This window comes from Hemiscyllium ocellatum, chromosome 4, assembly GCF_020745735.1.
Source record: "Hemiscyllium ocellatum isolate sHemOce1 chromosome 4, sHemOce1.pat.X.cur, whole genome shotgun sequence".
Lineage (NCBI taxonomy): Eukaryota > Metazoa > Chordata > Chondrichthyes > Orectolobiformes > Hemiscylliidae > Hemiscyllium > Hemiscyllium ocellatum.
In genome coordinates, this window is record NC_083404.1 from 31,873,857 (window position 1) to 31,892,675 (window position 18,819).

An 18,819-nucleotide genomic window follows, 5' to 3' on the forward strand; every position below is an offset into this window, starting at 1 on the left:
ACTTCTCTCCAAGGCCCCAAAGGATCTTTCCATATCCGCCACAAATTCACCTGCACCTCCACACACATCTATTGCATCCACTGCACCCGATGTGGCCTCCTCTATATTGGGGAGACAGGCTGCCTACTTGCGGAACGTTTCAGAGAACACCTCTGGGACACTCGGACCAACCAACCCAACCACCCTGTGGCTCAACACTTCAACTCCCCCTCCCACTCCACCAAGGACATGCAGGTCCTTGGACTCCTCCATCGCCAGACCATAACAACACGACGGTTGGAGGAAGAGCGTCTCATCTTCCGCCTGGGAACCCTCCAACCACAAGGTATGAACTCAGATTTCTCCAGTTTCCTCATTTCCCCTCCCCCCCACCTTGTCTCAGTCGAATCCCTCGAACTCAGCACCGCCTTCCTAACCTGCAATCTTCTTCCTGACCTCTCCGCCCCCACCCCACTCCAGCCTATCACCCTCACCTTGACCTCCTTCTACCTATCACATCTCCATCGCCCCTCCCTCAAGTCCCTCCTCCCTACCTTTTATCTTAGCCTGCTGGACACACTTTCCTCATTCCTGATGAAGGGCTTATGCCCGAAACGTCGAATTTCCTGTTCCTTGGATGCTGCCTGACCTGCTGCGCTTTTCCAGCAACACATTTTCAGCTCTTTCCTTTTTCCTTGCCTTGATAAGGACACCAGATACATACCACCATCTTCAAGTTCACCAGTCTGACTTGGATACATACCACTGTTCCTTCACTGTTGTTGGGTGAAAATCCTGGAATTCTGCCCTCCCTAAGGGCACTGTAGGTCAAAACTACACAGTATTTGGGCAGAAGTGGTTCCAGAAGGAAGTTCACCAACACCATCTCAAGAACAACTAGCCAGCAATATCCACATGTCATGAGTGAATAACAACTCCAAGGACAAAAGGAGTAAAACAAGCTATCACTATTACCTATATTTTATCTAACTGCTGTTCTCTCTCTCTGACTCAAACTATCACATTTCTCCTCTCTCTCTCTCTCTGAAGAGTCACTGAATCCAAAATATTAACTGCCCTCTCTCCACAGATGCTACTAGACCTGCTGAGTTTTTCTACCAATCTATTTCTGACAGTGGTGGAATCCTGTTCCTTGAATAGGCATGCACAACACAAAACAAATTGCAAGGTTATATTCCTTTTAACAACAAAAATGAAACATCACAGAAGCGCTTCACAGGAGGCTCCCAAGCACTGAGGATGTCACCTAGACAGGGGACGAAACGTTTGCAACACAAATTACCAGCTCGGCAAACAGAACCACAACAACGAGCACCCGAGCTACAAATTTTGTCCAAAACTTTATGTGAATAATAGATACACTGTTCATTTGATTAATACTAATTACTAGGTAAAAACAATGACTGCAGATGCTGGAAACCAGATTTTGGATTAGTGATTCTGGAAGAGCACAGCAGTTCAGGCAGCATCCGAGAAGCAGCAAAATCAACATTGCGGGCAAAAGCCCTTCATCAGGAATAAAGGCAGAGAGCCTGAAGCGTTCTCTCTGCCTTTATTCCTGATGAAGGGCTTTTGCCTGAAACGTCGATTTTGCTGCTCTTCGGATGCTGCCTGAACTGCTGTGCTCTTCCAGCACCACTAATCCAAAAAATAATACATATTACTCACTAATGGGTCAAAAACAGTGTGGAAGTCATGAGGACTAGCAGGATCATTTTTTGAACCGGGAGACAGAGCAGAAGAACCAGCAACCCAGCAGGGTGACTAACCTGTCTTTAATTCAGACGATTCACCTACATAGAAATGTTGTTATAATCTTGTTTGACAAAGCAGAAACTTAAAATTTTCTACTCATCTCCAAAGACACAAGATATCAATTCAGACGTGGAATGTGTGCATCTTAAAGAACAACTTTAACTCTTGGGTCCCTTCTAGGTATTCTGTACAATCCAGTTGAATACTTGGTTCTCTAGAATCCAACTGTGTATGCACAAACATGCATGCCTCAGTCTGAGAGAAGTAATAAGTTTTTTTGTTATAACCATACTTCAGAGTTGTATGCATTCAACTTTTCTTCTGATTTAATATATCTGGCAGCCTGACTCAAGACTATTATTAAAAGTTGAAATACTCAAAGGAGGGGGTAAAACAGATCTTGTTGCAGACAACCAAGAGGTGAGAAGAAAATGGGAATGTTGTCCCAACATTTTCAATCTGTAACATTTCAAAGTAAAAACTTTGAAATCTACAAAAAAGGTTAAGCCACATTGAACACAAGATGGAATGAATAATGTCCAAATTTGTGCAAGATGTATAGAGTACTGCGGCAGTTTTGAATGCCCTTATAATGAAGGCCCTAAAGCCATAAAGAACACAAAATGTTGGTTCACCAAGAAAATGCTAGATACATTGAAATATATTCAAGGGGTTAATCAACGTATATTCATGAATCATTTTCACTAGGAAGTAAATATCCAATTGGAGACATATTTCTAATTTTGAAAGTATGACGGCTTTTGACAGTAAGTCAACGTAGTCCATCATGACAAGGAGCCTTTAATTCAAAATTGCTGTTTCCAATAAGGGATAGTGGATATGATAAATATATTTATAGAGAAATATTGAAACATGAACTGCCTTGGCACAGTGAACAGTGGCGGATAAAATATTCTGAAAGTCAAGGAAATAAGGCTATAAGTGAGAATCCTGCTACCACACAATTACTCACTTCGATAAACTTTAATAGTTCTCCAGAGACACTGGCAATCCAAGATTTAGCATTTACAATTTTAGTGTGAAATGTTGTTCTTTAAATTTAAATTCTTTAAATTGATTCCAACTTCAAAGTGGGAAATGTGCATCGTATTTGGAGTTTTGTTCTCTCATTCAAAAAAAACTGCTCTAATTTTTATTTAAAACTTAACTTTATAATTTTCACAAATATGTTTCAGATAAATCTAAATCAGTTCAAGTGATAGTACAGCACAGAAATGGACCCTTCTGCCAACCAGATATTCTGAATTATTCTAGTCCTATTTACCAGCATATGGCCCATATCCCTCTAAACTCTTCCTATTCATACAGATAGTAGATATCTTTTAAATGCTGTAATTGTACCAGCTTCCACCACTTTTGCTGGCACCTCATTCCATACACACACCACCATGTGTATGAAAAGACTGCCTCTTAGGTCCCTTTTAAATCTTTCCCCTTTCACCTTAAACCTATGAACTCTACTTTTGGACTCGCCTCCTTGGAGAAAAGACCTTGGCTACTCATATCCATGTCCCTCAATTTTGTAAACTTTGACAAGATCACCTCCCAGATGCCAACACTGCAGGGAAAATAGCCTCGGTCTAGTTAGCCTCCCCCATAACTCAAATCCTGCAACCCTGGCAACATCTTTGTAAATCTTTCCTAAAGCAAGGAGACCAGCATTGCACTCAGTATTCCAAAAGTGATCTAACCAATGACCTGTACAGCCAGCACATGACATTCCAACTCCTGTACCCAATGCACTAACCAATAAAGGCAAGCTTACCAAACATATTCTTTACTGTCCTGTCTACCTTTGACTCCAATTTCAAGGAACTATAAACATGTACTCAAGATTTCTCTATTCCGCGACACTCCCCAGGACCTTCCCATTCAGTGTACAAGTCCTTCCCTAGTTTGCCCTACTAAAACGTAGCAGCTCATTTATTTAGATTAAATTCCATCTGCCACTCCTTGGCCCATTTGATAAAAAGCCTTTTTTGCTGTCCATTACACCACCTATTTTGCTGTCACCTACAAACTTATAACCATTCCTCCTATGTTCACATCCAAATCACGGATTCTGGTGGCACATCACTGGTCACAGGCCTCCTGTCTGAAAAGCAACCCAGCACCACAATATCTCCAAACTTCAAGCCAATTTTGTATCCAAATAGCTAACTCTCCCTGTACTCCATGTGATCTAACCTTGCTAATCTGTCGACCATACAGAATCTTGTTGAACATCTTACTGAAGTCCATATAAACAACCTTCACAGCTCTGCCATCAATCTTCTTTGTCACTTCTTCAACAAACTCAATCAAGTTTGAGAGACATGATTTCCCACACACAAAACTATGTTGACTATCCCTAATCAGTCCTTGCTTTTCAGGATACATATAAATATTGTCCCAGAGAACACCATCCAACATCTAACCCATGACTGATGTCATGTTCACTGGTCTACAGCTCCCTAGCTTTTCCTTATTACCTTTCTTAAATAATGGCACCATCCCAGCCAACTTCCAGTCTTCCAGCACTTCATCTGTGGCTACCAATACAAATATCTCAGCAAAGGGCCCAGCAACCACATCCCTAGCAGCACACTAAGTTCTATGGTAAACCCAATCACTTTCCAGGGATTTGTCTATCTTTATGCATTTTAAGATATCCAGCACCACCACCTCCGATTTGAACAGCTTAAGATGTTGCTATTTATTTCCAAGTTCTCTAGCTTCCATATCTTTTCCTAAAGTAAATACTGATGCAAAATATTTGTTTAAAATCTCACCCATCTGCCACTCCACACGTGGGCAGCCTTGTTTATCTTTAAGGGGGGCCCTGTTCTCTCTTTACTTACTCTTTTGTCCTTAATGTATGTATAAAATCCCTTAGTTTTGGTAGATAAGGTTATGGAGAAGCCTATCTCATGTAGCCTTTTTGCCCTCCTGATTTCCTTCAAGTTACTCCTATTATCCTTATACTAATCTAGGAATTCAATCGATCACTGTTGTCTATACCTAACATAAGCTTCCTTTTTTTTCTTAACCCAGAGCGTCAATTTCTCTAGTCATCCAGCATTCCCTACACCTATCAGTCTTGTCTTTTACCCTAAGAGAGGTACATTAATCTCTGGACTCTCGTTATTTCATTTTTGAAGGTTTTCTACTTTCTAACCATCTCTTTATTTGCAAATATCCACACCCAATTTTTGGAAGTTTCTTGCCTAATAGCATCAAAAAAAGAACTCTAACTTTTAGTTTAGGTCTATCCTTTTCCATAACTATCTTAAAACTAATAGAAATATGACACAATCATGGCCTTCTTAATTTAAGATTATATCAAATACAATGTCCTCTGACGACAGCAAAATACGGCAGATATTGGAAATCTGAAATAAAAATAAGTTTGACAAATTTGAAAAATTTGAGTGCAGGCAACCCGCAAGTGCCACAACCACAGAACTAGCTTCAACTCTACTTATCGAGTCTACCTATGCAAGCAATCTCAAACTGTTCAACTACAAAAGCCACCTGAATGAAGGGAGAAACTGTGTTAACATTTCAAGTCTAAATGTAAAATCTAGGGGCAAATTACTGCAGATGCTGGAATCTGTACACAAAACAAAAAAATGCTGGAGATCACAGTAGGTCAGGCAGTATCCATGGAGAGAAAGCAAGCTACCATTGAGTCTAGAGGACTCTTCAGAGCTCTGACAAAAGCAAAATACTCGTTCTGACAACTGGCGACCACAGAACGGACCACATGGCCTTCACTGCTGCAATGACTCAATGACTAAGAGACATATGGAAGGACTTAGAAGGGTTAGGGACTAAGCAGCTAAAGAACTTCAATGGTGGAATTATTCACGAATGATCAAAAAATCAAAACGATCCTGGACAGCTGAAGAGTAGAGGGCCAAATATTATTTTGAATAAATAAAGACTGCCAAAACTTACAGCACAAAGGGATGTGCACATTTTTGTGCATTTGACTCAAAAAACTTGCAGACAAGTTCAGCAGGTAGTAGGGAAGACAAAATGATAAAAGGGTATAAAAATAAGGAAGTCTTGTTCAAAATCAGTACAGCTGGAATATTGAACAGTTTTCATCCCCTCAAAAGAAAATAAATACTGGTATCGAAAGTTGTCCATAGAAGGTTCATTATGGAGGGACCGTCTCGTGAGGAGAGGCTGAGTAAGGTGGGCCTGTATTACTGGAATTTAATCAAATAGAGACATGACCTTCTTGGAACATGCCAGTTCCTTAGGGGATTTGACAGATGGAATGTAGAAAGGTGGCTTCCCTTTTGTGGAAGAGTTTAGTACCAGATGGCATAATCTCAGAATAAAAATGTCACCCTTTTGAGACAGAGGCGAGGTATTTCTTCTCTCTCAGGATAGTGAGCCTGAGGGATTCTTTACCAAAGAGGGCTGTTGAGGTTGGGTCATTAAAAATAACCAAGGGACTTGATGGATTGAATTGCCCATTTCTGCTTCTTTGTCTTATGCTCTAAGAGATTGGAGATATGGAGGAACATAGAATTGAAGAATTTGCAAATTGAGGTTTTATTCAATCAGATTTAGATGTAGGTTGGTGAACACTGGAGGCACGTACTGTGTTGGACAGAATTAGGACATGAGGCAGCTTGATGAAGGGCTTATATTCGAAACGTTGAATCTCCTGCTCCTCAGAGGCTGCCTGACCTGCTGTGCTTTTCCAGTACCACACTTTTTGACTCTGATCCCCAACATCTGCAGTCCTCACTTTCTCCTAGAAGTAAGCTATGAGCAAAGTGCATGGATAATATCAAGTTCATGAAGCATAGAACATGAAACATCAACTAGGCACATATTTGAATAATTAAGACTAGACGCACTACATATTACAAGAAGATATCAGTAGATAAACTCATACTGCCATGCTAAGTAGGAGAGGCAAACTTTGTGATAGTGCAGATATATAGGTGAAGCTCCACTTTAGGGCAATTCAAGCAGGTTCAGCCTCAGTTGACAAAAAGAGGAACACAATCAAAAATGCTACTTTGGCCCCCAATATTTAAGTGGGAATTATTTAAAGAGCACAAATTGTTTCCACAAAATAAGAATTTTGAAGGGTTATTTGTGAATTCATGCTTCATAAAATTAATGCATCACTGTAGCCAAATCAAAAGCTCCATTTCAGTGCCAAACTCCTAAAATCATTATCTGCAACTTACTTTTGCAAACTATGTGGCAACTATCGAGCCACAGTATAAAGGGCTCTGATATAACAACCACCTAATAATTTGAGTATCAATAGCCACTACATTAAAAAGGATGCAAAGAAAGAGATAACGAGAAAAGACAATTTCATATAATTTCAGTAAATGTTCTTTCACCCATTTTCTCAACTTTGGCCTTTACAGAAAGATAAATTCTTTAAAAATACCTAGCAGACACCACTTCTCTTGAAAAAACACACTCTTCTACTGAGGACCCTGAAACCAGTGTTGTCATCACATTTAAGTACTGGCACTAAGTCACTGTGCTCAAAGCAATTATACTACACTGTGTCTACACCTTTCTTATGAAGCCTCTGAAACGCCTTGGGATATTATTCTACATAAAAGCATGACATAATGGTAGTTGTTTTGTTGGTGGGATGTTCTTAATTCCTTGTCCAAATTGTTTCTACCACTATTACCCGCAACATCCTTTACTTATTGAGCTCAAAACACTCAACAGATGCACAGAACAGCAAAGTAAAAATGTGAAATTAAAATTTCATATATGGTACATTGCCTCAAGAATTTCAGCCAATACCACACATAAAGCAATTGAATGTAGAGCTTTGCCTTGTGAAGAGGAAGATTAGGAACACCTCAGAAACTAACAAACTAGAGAAGCTGAAAATGTTGAAATCAACTTCAATTCTTAAAATGTTAACTCTTTTTGGCTAATTCATTGATGACAGAGGTGGTGCTGTAGATTTCTTGCAGTTTTTGAAAAATTAAATTTTTCAGAAAGGACAATGACAGCAATTTACGTTTTAAACATTACAATCCAACTCATTACCTTTAAACTTACTTCAACTAGTCAACAACTATACAATATCCAGACATATAGATGAAAGCTGACTTCCTGCAAAGTACCAACATGAAAACAATGAAAGTGTCCGTGAAATGACCATCCAAGGAAAGCAACATATTATGAAGATCCAAATACATGTGCACCCTCTTCTAAACAGCGGAGCACAGCCTGTCTGGCAAAGGCGACCTTAAAGCTATCGATGTCAGCGTACATCTTACTAGTACTGTGAAACAAAAGGCATCGAAGATTAGAATAAATATCCAATCTGCACGCAAGCTGCCCCCACCACCAATATCCCAATTCTTTGGGCCCTTTGCTACTCACCTCATGCTATAAGCACCAGATCCAAGCTCCTGTCCAATACCAGATAAACTGGAGTCGAAATCGTGCACGAGCCCAGACTCAATGGCTTCGTCCATCTTCAGCACCCAGGCCATGGTCAGTGGAGATGGCAAAGGCCAGGCTGGCCCAGGCCTTTACGCTCTGGGGGGTAAGGGGAGCGAGAGGGCGCTTGCAGGCGGCGGTGGCGCGCACGCTCTCCACTCCCCCCCGCCTCTCAGTCCCGGTTGCTAGGAGGCGGCCTGTCCTCGCTCTCGTGCTCTCCAAGATTAGGCCCTGCTCACACGACCATGGCAACACTTCAGATCCAGATATAGTTGCCGTCTCTTGCCCCTCTTCGTCAAAACGTAACGCCGGCAGATGTTGCAAGAAACACGCTTTCTCTCAGCTAGGAACTCATGCACAGCCCGGCCAGGCACTAATCCTGAGGCTACCTCCTCCACTTCGGTTTCTCACCAGTTCCGGCACAAACATGGCCACTCACCTCCAACGAACCAACCGAGCCAACGCGCGCATAACGTCACGAGCTGTCGATCCAACGGCGCGCTCGCGCGGAATGGGCAGGGCACGGAGGTGAGTGTGGCGCGCGGACCTTGTCTGACTGACAGCACCAAGGGATGAATCAAAGCAAGGATATCCGCCCACACCTCCGGCAGCTGTCCAATAGCGCGCAGGATTCAGCGACGGTTGCTCCGTTGATTGACGCGCAATGCAGAACGGAGAGCGGCCAGCCCGTTGGGGGAAAAAAAACTGGTGCTGCAGGAAAGAGGCGGAGCGTGATTGAATTCGTTCGGCCAATTTGTCAGGTGTGAATTAACAAACCGTTAGGAAACGTTCTCTTCGACGATGGCGTTATCTTACTACAGAGATAAAGCCGAGAACGTGGTCGGTCAGTCAGCATCAGAACGAAAAAGGTGAAAGCAGCTGTTGGACTATAATCCTTTTTTCGCAGACGCTGCATGACTGCTCGGGCTTTTAATATTTTAATGTCAGATTCCCTGTTGTGGATTTTCGAGTCACTGAGTTGTCATCGGACAGAAGGAAGCTCATTCGGTCTCCCTGTCTGAAGACAATTCATCTGATGAAAATGTCCCATCTTTTAACAGTATCATGCATGTACTTTCTCAGGTATATATAATCCAATGCCTCGAACACATATTGAGCTTCTAACACATATTGAGCTTATCATTTAAAGTTTTAGCCATTTGCTTGGTGATTTTTTTTCCCTAATGTCTCCTTTTTTTTCCAGTTAATCTTCAATCTGTGGTTCTCATTCTGGATCCTTCCACCAATGGAACAATTTCTTCACTTCTTGTGTCCAAACCCTTAGAGTCCATGGAGATGTACAGCACGGAAACAGACCCTTTGGTCCAACGCGCCCATGCCAACCGGATATCCCAACTCAACCTAGTCCAACCTGCCAGTACCTGGCGCTTATTTCTCCAATCCCATCCTATTCATATACCCATCCAGATACCTTTTAAATGTTACAATTGTACCAGCCTCCACCACTTCCTCTGGCATCTCATTCCATACACGTACCACCCTCTGAGTGAAAACATTGCCCCTTAGGTCTCTTTTATAGCTTTCTCCTCTCACACTAAACCTTTGCCTTCTAGTTCTGGACTCCCCCATTCCATGAAAAGGACTTTGCCTATTTATCCTATCCATGCCCCTCATGATTTTATAAACCTCTATAAGGTCACCCCTCAGCCTCCGACACTCCAGCCTATCCAACTTCACCCTATAGCTCAAATCCTACAACCCTGGCAACATCCTTATAAATGTTTTCTGAACCCTTTCAAGTTTCACAACATCTTTCCGATAGGAAGGAGACCAGAATTGCACACAATATTCCAACAGTGGCCTAACCAATGTCCTGTACAGCCGCAACATGACCTCCCAACTCCTGTACTCAATACTCTGACCAATAAAAGAAAGCATACCAAACACCTTCCTCACTATCCTATCTATCTGTGACTCCACTTTCAAGGAGCTATGAATCTGCACTCCAAGATCTCTTTATTCAGCAACACTCCCTTGGACCTTACCATTAAATGTATAAGTCCTGCTAAGATTTGCTTTCCCAAAATGCAGCACCTCACATTTATCTAAATTAAACTCCATCTGCCACTTCTCAGCCCATTGGCCCATCTGATCAAGACTCTGTAGAAATCTGAGGTAACCTTCTTCATTGTCCACTACATCTCCAATTTTGGTGTCATCAGTAAACTTACTAACTATACCTCTTATGCTCACATCCAAATCATTTATATAAATGATGAAAAGTAATGGACTCTGCACCGATCCTTGTGGCACTCCACTGGTCACATGCCTCCAGTCTGAAAACAACCCTCCACCACCACCCTCTGTCTTCTACCTTTGAGCCAGTTCTGTATCTAAATGGTGAGTTCTCCCTATAATCCATGAGATCTAACCTTGCTAATCAGTCTCCCATGGGAAACCTTATCAAACGCCTGACTGAAGTCCATAGTGAAGGGCTTATGCTCGAAACGTCGAATTCTCTATTCCTGAGATGCTGCCTGGCCTGCTGTGCTTTGACCAGCAACACATTTGCATCCATATTGATCATGTCTACCACTCTGCCGTCATCAATCCTCTGTCTTCTCAACCTCTATTCCCCAAGGAAAATTGACCCAATTTCTCCAGTTAACCCACCTAACTGAAATATTGATATGGCCGTGGACTTTTACCATCAGTTTCTGGAAATCTAAGATTTATTTTCTTGCTTATGGTACTAAGTCAAAGGCTGGTAATTGCAATTGGCCTGCCTAATAAAAGAAAATATGTCAGTAATACTAACCCCATCCCATGGATCATAACACAAACTCATAAAAACATGGCGATTTATTTTAAAAATTATGAGTTACCATCTTTTAAAATATATATCAATGTAAATTTACAGCTGATTTCTAAACCTTGGTAGTTCATGTAATCTCAACAGGGCTTTGAAATACTTTACGAAGACTTTTTAAAAACTGAGCAAGGTTTCCCTCCCACAACAATCAGATTAGGTATGAATATAAAATTAGTTAAAATAAAAGAGGTTTAGGGAACATTTAGAAAAATCAAAAGGAGTGGAGAGAACTGAAGCGACCAGGACTATAATGGCTTAATGGGAGTGTGGGTCGTCAACGGTGAAAAAGTTTTAAAAGCTCAGTGTTTGAATATTGGAACAGGATTGCAAGAATTTAAGTAGTAGATCAAACATTTAAAATCATCAGACTAGGATTTCTGCTATCTCCGAGCAGAAGGGAGAGAGAAGGGGGACGCTAGCCCTCTGACCCCTTAGCTCAGTTTCACTTTTTCCCCTAAGGATCAGTAGCTTTTTGTTTGAAAAAAGGTAGCCTGTTGGCATTGATAGGCTGATCAGTGGTGCACTTCTGTCTCCCTAACTAAATGTCATTAGAAAAATAGTGCAATTTCACAGCTCTCTTGAGAGTGAGGCTGGATTTTCTTAAAAAAAATCCTCTTCCTGTTGGGCAATTTACCTGTCTCAATTATGAAGATAGCTGATGACCAGACAGCCATAAATATATTTATCATCAACTCTAATGACAGATTACAAGCCTGTTTAAATATGTGAAAACCAGGAAGTCTCGCAGTAAAAAGGCTGGCCTTGCTCAATTGAAAATGTCAAAAAACGTTCTTAATAAGTAACAGTTTAGGTCTTAGAAGAAAATCAGCAGATCAGCCATGACTAGTTGAATGGCGAACAGGCTCAAGGAAATGAATGACCTATTCTTGTTTTAATATTCCTACAAACACTTCCATATGTTTAAATGGGTGTGTCGACTGGAAATGCGGAGCAGCTGGATTTTTCTCTCCAACGTAAATCTGAGTGCCGTTTTCTTCTAAATTGTTCACAATTTAAACAAGGTGAGCGATTGTCACCCCAAAAAATAATACTTCGTGAATCTGAAAGAAATTGAAATCAGTTGGGGTTACTTTGGTTCCTGGATTATCACGAGCTTAGAAGCAGGAAATTCGTGCCGAATTTATTTCAGTGAAACATTATATTTATCGATATATATGTATATTTGTTTATATGAAAAGTATTTTTGGAGATTGCATTAAATATAAAACGCCCAAAATTCTGATCCTGATGTAATTCGAGCGAGAGATTTAATTGCTGTAAAATTGTCAGTACACTTACTAAAGCAATTGCCCGAATAGGTATAAGAACAGCATTGCTTTTTAACAGTACGCGATTATGTTAACTAGCAATAGATATGCAAAATCGATTTAAAATTACCGAGCTGTTCAAAATTGCGACTGCGATTGTGAAAGTTCAGAGACTTAAAAAACTAATGAGTTTCCGGATAGTTTGCAGATGTGGAAAGGTTACAGTTTTGAACTTTAACTGATTTATATGTCCAGTACCAAATCCGCCTCAGAGGTGCTGATTTGGAGAGAGATGCAATAATCACTGAAAAGCACTTGTCGAGATTACTAAATTTGCGATTAAGTTGAGTGTGCTTAATTCTGTCTATCTTAACGATTGATTTAACATTTGATTTAACTCCTTTTAACATTTGATATAAGATTGATATCTTATTTCTGCACCCATCCGCATTTTTTTCGGGCAAAGTTCCTTCAGATCCGTTATGACAGGTCTGAACTGTGCACAGAAGCTGCTCTGTGTTTGCAGCATTCTCTAGCAATTTATTTTCATTCCTAGCACCTCCAAGTTTTTGTTAGAACCAAAACGTGAAACCGTATGCTTTTCTGCAAGTCAGTATAAATGTTTTCCAAACCTAGTTTGGTCTTGTTTTAGAGGAATGAAAAGTGAGTGTGAAAATTTAAGCTAATATGCTAATAAATGTTAAATTTCCGGAGAAAAATGCTGAACCAACAGTCCGCATTAGTGAAGTTAACCAGCTCTTGAAAGAAAACTTCGTTCGCTCGTTAAAATACACAATGAACTGCAGGTGCTGGAAATCTGAAATAATCAAAAACAGAAATTGTTGGAGAATATCCAGCACATCTGACAGCATCTACGGAAAGAAAGCAGTATCAATGGATCCGAAACGTTAACTCTGTTTTCTTTCCATAGATACTGCCAGACCTGCTGAGTTCCTCTAACAATTTCTGTTTTTGTCAGTTAGTTCGCGTTCTTCTAGTAAGTGGATTGTTCGGTTCAGGGTGAAGCACTTACCTCTGATGTCTCTGTAGAACAAGGCGGGTAATACAGATATTAAGGAGGACGTTCTTACCGGAGATAGCTGTTGCTACTGGCGTATTGATGATATTGTTCGGGTTGCGAATGCCAAAAGAGCATCTTATGATGTGATCCAGGGTGTTCCGACGAATGGTCACTGTGATGAGAGATAAGAAACCTCTTTTAGATTCCCACCTGGCGCTTACACTTTTACCTGATGTCAGTCACATTGCAGATATCTTCACTGGGACTGGGGAGGAAAAATAGCTCAATCACGAAACCAGAAGAATCATCGCCGAGGGGTGCACTACAAAGACATGGTATCAAATACCTATATAGAGCTATGAACATAAATCTGAAATCATGTACACATATAGAAAGACAATCTGCTCTAAACTTCCGAAGTGATACTGCAGGAATACATTAATGGAGCATACAATTTAATAAGTGTAAGTGCTTAGTATTCACTTTTCCATTAGAAATCATTTAATAACGAACTATGGGATTCTTTGCTTCAGTATTAGAAGCGTAGAATACAAAACATAGAACTTTGGGGGAGACGATGGCCTAATGGTATTCTCGCTAGACTGTTAATCAGAGACCCATATAATATTCTAGGGACTCATGTTTGAATCCTGCCAGAGCAGATGGTGGAATTTGAACTTGTTAAAAATCTGGAATTGAGAATCTAATGATGATCATGAATCCATTGTCAATTGTTTGAAAAACCTAATGTTCTTTCGGGAAAGAAACTGCCATCCTTACCTGGTCTGGCCTATATGTCACTCGAGTCCAGAGTTTGGTGTTGGAAAAGCACAGCAAGTCAGGCAGCATCGGAGGAGCAGGAGAGTCCGCGGGTGTGGTGCTGGAAATGCACAGCAGGTCAGGTTTTGCAATCTGCAGTCCTCACTTTCGCCTATATGTGACTCTAGACCCACAGAAATGTGGTTGGCTCTCAAGTGCCCATAATTATGGATGGGCAATAAATGGCTGTTCTCGTCAGCAATACACTCATTCTGTGTGCATTTTCAGTGAATAATAAGAAATATTCTGCATGCCACACTTCAGGAAATACGTCAAAGCTCTAAATAGGCTATGAAGCAACTTATTAGAGCAATACCAGCATGAGGGGGCTTTAATTACGTAGAAAAGCTGAAGTAGTCCTTAGAATTTTTTTTTAAAAAATTGATAGGAGTTTACAAAATCATGAATGATTTTGATAGCTTAACTGAAGAGAAACAATGTGAGGGGCAGAAAGCGGTAAGAGGTCTGAGATAATGAAACAAACAAATCAGAGGTATCACAAGGAAACACTTTTTTAACACAATGTGTTGTGGTTTGGAAGATACTACATAAAAAGGGGATGCGAGTAGATCAATAGTAACATTAGAAAGAGAATTACATGTGTATTGGAGCAGAAAATTTTATACGGAAAGGGAGAAATGGGAAAGGGGGAAATGGGATTATTGTAATTACTGAACTCCACCCACAAGCATGACTGGCCAAATTGACACTTTCTGTACTGTATGGTTGTAAAGTGTGATCCATAGAGAGACAAATACATATCCTGAATAGGAGGTTTGCTTGGAATAGCCAAATACAAGTAAAATACTGCAAATACTGGAGATCTGAAAGAAACACAAAATGCTGGAGAAGCTCAGAAAATCTGGCAGCATTTGTGGAGAGACAGTCAATGTTTCGAGTCTGATGTGACTTTTCAGAACTGACAGAGGGTGGAAAGTTGTTTTTACACTTTCGACAGAGGTGGAGGAGGAGCAAGGGAAACATAATGTGCACGCTTAGTGCAATTTGGGTGAAAGAAAAATAGAAATGTAAAATGTGCGGAAATTAAAGGTGAAAATGGATCCTCTCAGCTTAGAGCAAAATAAACAAGACAAACCTGGGTGAATGGGGTGAGAAGGAAGAGGAGATAAAAATGTAAAAGAAATCGAGGACAAGCATCATGAGATTAGGCTTTGAGGTTGTGGAATTCAATATTGAGTCCTTAAGGCTGGAGATTGCAAGCTTGAGGAGCAACACCTAATTTTCTGATTAGGCAATCTGTTTCATTGGAACACCGCATTAGGTCCAGGACAGGACAAAGAGGAACCTGGGTCAGAAACAACTGTGCTAAGCTTAAATAAAGTTAATTACAGCAGATCTAACTCTAACATTTTTATAACTGTACTACACTTTTAAACTTAAATTCTAAATCTGTAAAAGTTACTAATAATGTTCTTTTTTGATCTTGCTAATACTGATCTTGCCTAGTGCAAGTCTTGTGCAATGTAACCAGTATGCCTCTGTCTAAGTCTTTTTGATCTGTACTTCCTTGCTAACTATGATCTGCTCGTACTGGTTGTAAACAAAGCTTTTGACTGTACCTCAGTACATACGACAATCAATCAATCAACATAATTGGGAACATTGGAAAACTTCTAACAAAATAGTTCATGTCTCATAGCAAAGGCATATTCTAGTGAGGAAGAAGGTTTCTAGGAAGGGGGATTAGCCATCCATGGTTAATCAGAGAAGTTGGGGATAGCTTCAGATTGTAAAGAAATAAAAACATACATTGTGGCAAAGATTAGTGGTTAGCCAGAGGATTGGAAAATATTAAAAACCAATAAAACACACAAAGATGAGAAAATAAACTTTGATGATAAATTTGCAAGTAATGTCAAGACAGACAGCAAGAAGTTCTTTTAAATATATAAAAAGAAAGGGAGAAGCCAAAATGAACGTAATTTGGTTAGACTATAAAGATAGGGAAATAATAATGCAGAATCAGGAAATGGCAGAGAAGTTGAATAAATACTTTGCATCAGTCCTTATAGTAGAAGACACTAATGTCATCCGAAAATTAACACTGTAACACCATGCCACCCTGAAGTTATTCACATATATCGTAGATTATTGTGGTCCAAACTCTGATCCCTGTGACACACCACTAGGTACAGGTTGCCATCCTGATAATGCTCCATTATGCCAACTCTGTCTTATATTTGGAGAAAGTAAGGACTGCAAATGCTGGAGATCAGAGTCAAAAAGTATAGTGCTGGAAAAGCACGGCCAATCATGCAGCATCTGAGAAGCAGGAGAGTCAGCGTTTCTATTCATATACCCATCCAGATGCCTTTTAATTATTGTAATTGTACCAGTCTCCACCACTTTCTCTTGCAACTCATTCCATACACGCTCTACCCTTTGTGTGAAAAACATACCCCTTAGTTCCCTTATACATTTTTCCCCTCTCACCCTAAACCTATGCCCTCTAGTTCTGGATTCCCCTACCCCAGGGAAAAGACCTTGTCTATTTACCCTATCCATGCCCCTCATGATTTTATAAACTTCTATAAGGTCACCCCCTCAGCCTCCGACGCGCCAGGGAAAACAGCCCAGCATTTTCAGCTTCTCCCTATAGCTCAGGCCCTCCAACCCTGGCAACATCCTTCTAGAACCTAGCTAGTGTTCTGGGGATGGTGAGTTCAAATCCTGCTATGGCAGATGGTGAAACAGCCCTGTTGACCATAAAAGGTTCTCCTTATTAACACAGAGATGTATAGAATGGAAACAGACCCTTCAAGTCCAACTCGTTCATGTTGAGTAAATATCCTAAACTGATTGAGTCCCATTTCCCAACTTTTGGCCCATATCCGTCTAAACCCTTTCTATTCATACATCCATCCAGATGCCTTTTAAATGTTGTGATTGTACCAGCCTCCACCATCTCCTCTGGCAGCTCATTCCATAAGTGCACTACTGTGTGCGTGAAAAAGTTGTCATTTAGATCCCTTTTAAATCGTTCCCCTCTCACCTTAAACCTATGCCATCTACCCGAGGGAATAGACCTTAGCTATTCACCCTATTTATGCCCCTCATAATTTTATAAATTTTCATAAGGTCACCCCTGTCTCTGACACTCCAGGGAAAATAGCCCCAAGCTATTCGGTTTCTCTCTGTAGCTCAAATCCTTGAACCCTGGCCACATCCTTGTAAATCTTATCTAAATTCTTTCAAGTTTCACAAAATCTTTCCTATACCAGGGAGACCAGAATTGAACACAGTATTCCAAAAGTGGCTTAACCAATGTCCTGCACAGCCTGGCCTCCCAACATTTATACTCATTGCACTGATAAATAAAAACAAGCATACCAAATGCCTTCATCACCACCCTGTCTACCTGTAATTCCACTTTCAAGGAACTATGAACCTGCACCCTATGGTCTCTCTGTTCGGGCAGCACTCCCCAGGACCTTACCATTAAGAGTACAAGTCCTGCCCTGATTTCCCCACCAAAATGCAGCACCTCGCATTTATCTAAGTTAAACTCCATCTGCCACTCCTCGACCCATTTGCCCATCTGATCAAGGTCCCGTTATACTTCTTCACTGTCCACTATACCACCAATTTTGGTGTCATCTGAAAACTTACTAACCATACCTCCTAAATTCACATTCAAATCATTTATCTAAATGACAAAAAGCAGTTGGCCCAGCACTGATCCTTGTTGCATACAGCTGGTCACAGGTCTTCAGTCTGTAAAACAACCCTCCACTACCTCTTGTCACTTAATTTTGAGCCAATTTTATCTACAAATGGCTAGCTCTCCTTGTATTCCACGTGATCTAACCTTGCTAACCAGTCTAACATGCGGAACCTTGTTGAACACCTTACTGAAATCCGTATAGATAATGTCCGCCATTCTGCCTCCATTAATCTTCTTCATCACTTCTTCAAAAAAACTCAACCAAGTTAATAAGATATGATTTCTGCACATAAAACTATGTTGACTATCCCCAATCAGTCCTTGCTTTTCCAAATACATGAAAATTCTATCCATCAGAATGCTCTCCAACAAATTACCCACCACTAACATTAGGCTTACCGGTCAATAATTCCCTTGCTTTTCCTACCACCTTTCTTAAATAATGGCATCATGTTAGCCAACCTCCGGCACCTCACCCATAGTTATTGATGATATAAATATCTCAGCAAGGGGCCACCTGGAGGTTAGTGCCAAAAAAGTCAAGCAACAGCCTGACTGAGGATGCCAAGGGTGCACAATGTCCTCTGGGTGGGGGGGATTTCAGTAGTGGTGAGGCAACCAACAAGAGGGAAAAGCATACTTGACCTCATCCTTACCAATCTGCTGGCCACAGATGCATCTGTCAACAACAGTGTCAGTAAAAGTGACTTCCACACAGTTCTTGTGGAGACGAAGTCCCACCTTCACGTTGAAAATACCCTCCATTGAGACACGATCACCATGCTAAATTGGACAGACTTCATACAGATCTAACAACTTACGAGTGGGTATTCATGAGGTGCTGTGGATCACCAACAGCAGCTGAATCATATTCCAGTAGAATATACAACTCATAGTTTGACATATCTCTCATTCAACCAATACCATCAAGTCAGAGGATCCATCCTGATTCAATGGAGAGAGAAGGAGGGCATTGTCAAGA

General features: G+C 40.7%; 1 protein-coding gene across 4 annotated transcripts in view; it reads right to left on the bottom strand.

Annotated features, from left to right (window-relative positions):
* LOC132812022 (upstream-binding protein 1-like) overlaps positions 1-18,819 on the bottom strand; it is a 141,626-nt gene that overhangs the window by 69,344 nt on the left and 53,463 nt on the right. For 2 of the 4 annotated variants that reach the window (XM_060822879.1, XM_060822881.1), the window contains exon 2: positions 13,404-13,505. In XM_060822879.1, the coding sequence (XP_060678862.1) occupies positions 13,404-13,505 (102 nt within the window). Of the gene's footprint in view, positions 1-8,151; positions 8,725-13,403; positions 13,506-18,819 lie in introns of those variants that run through there. The other 2 variants (XM_060822880.1, XM_060822885.1) reach the window with 2 other exon arrangements.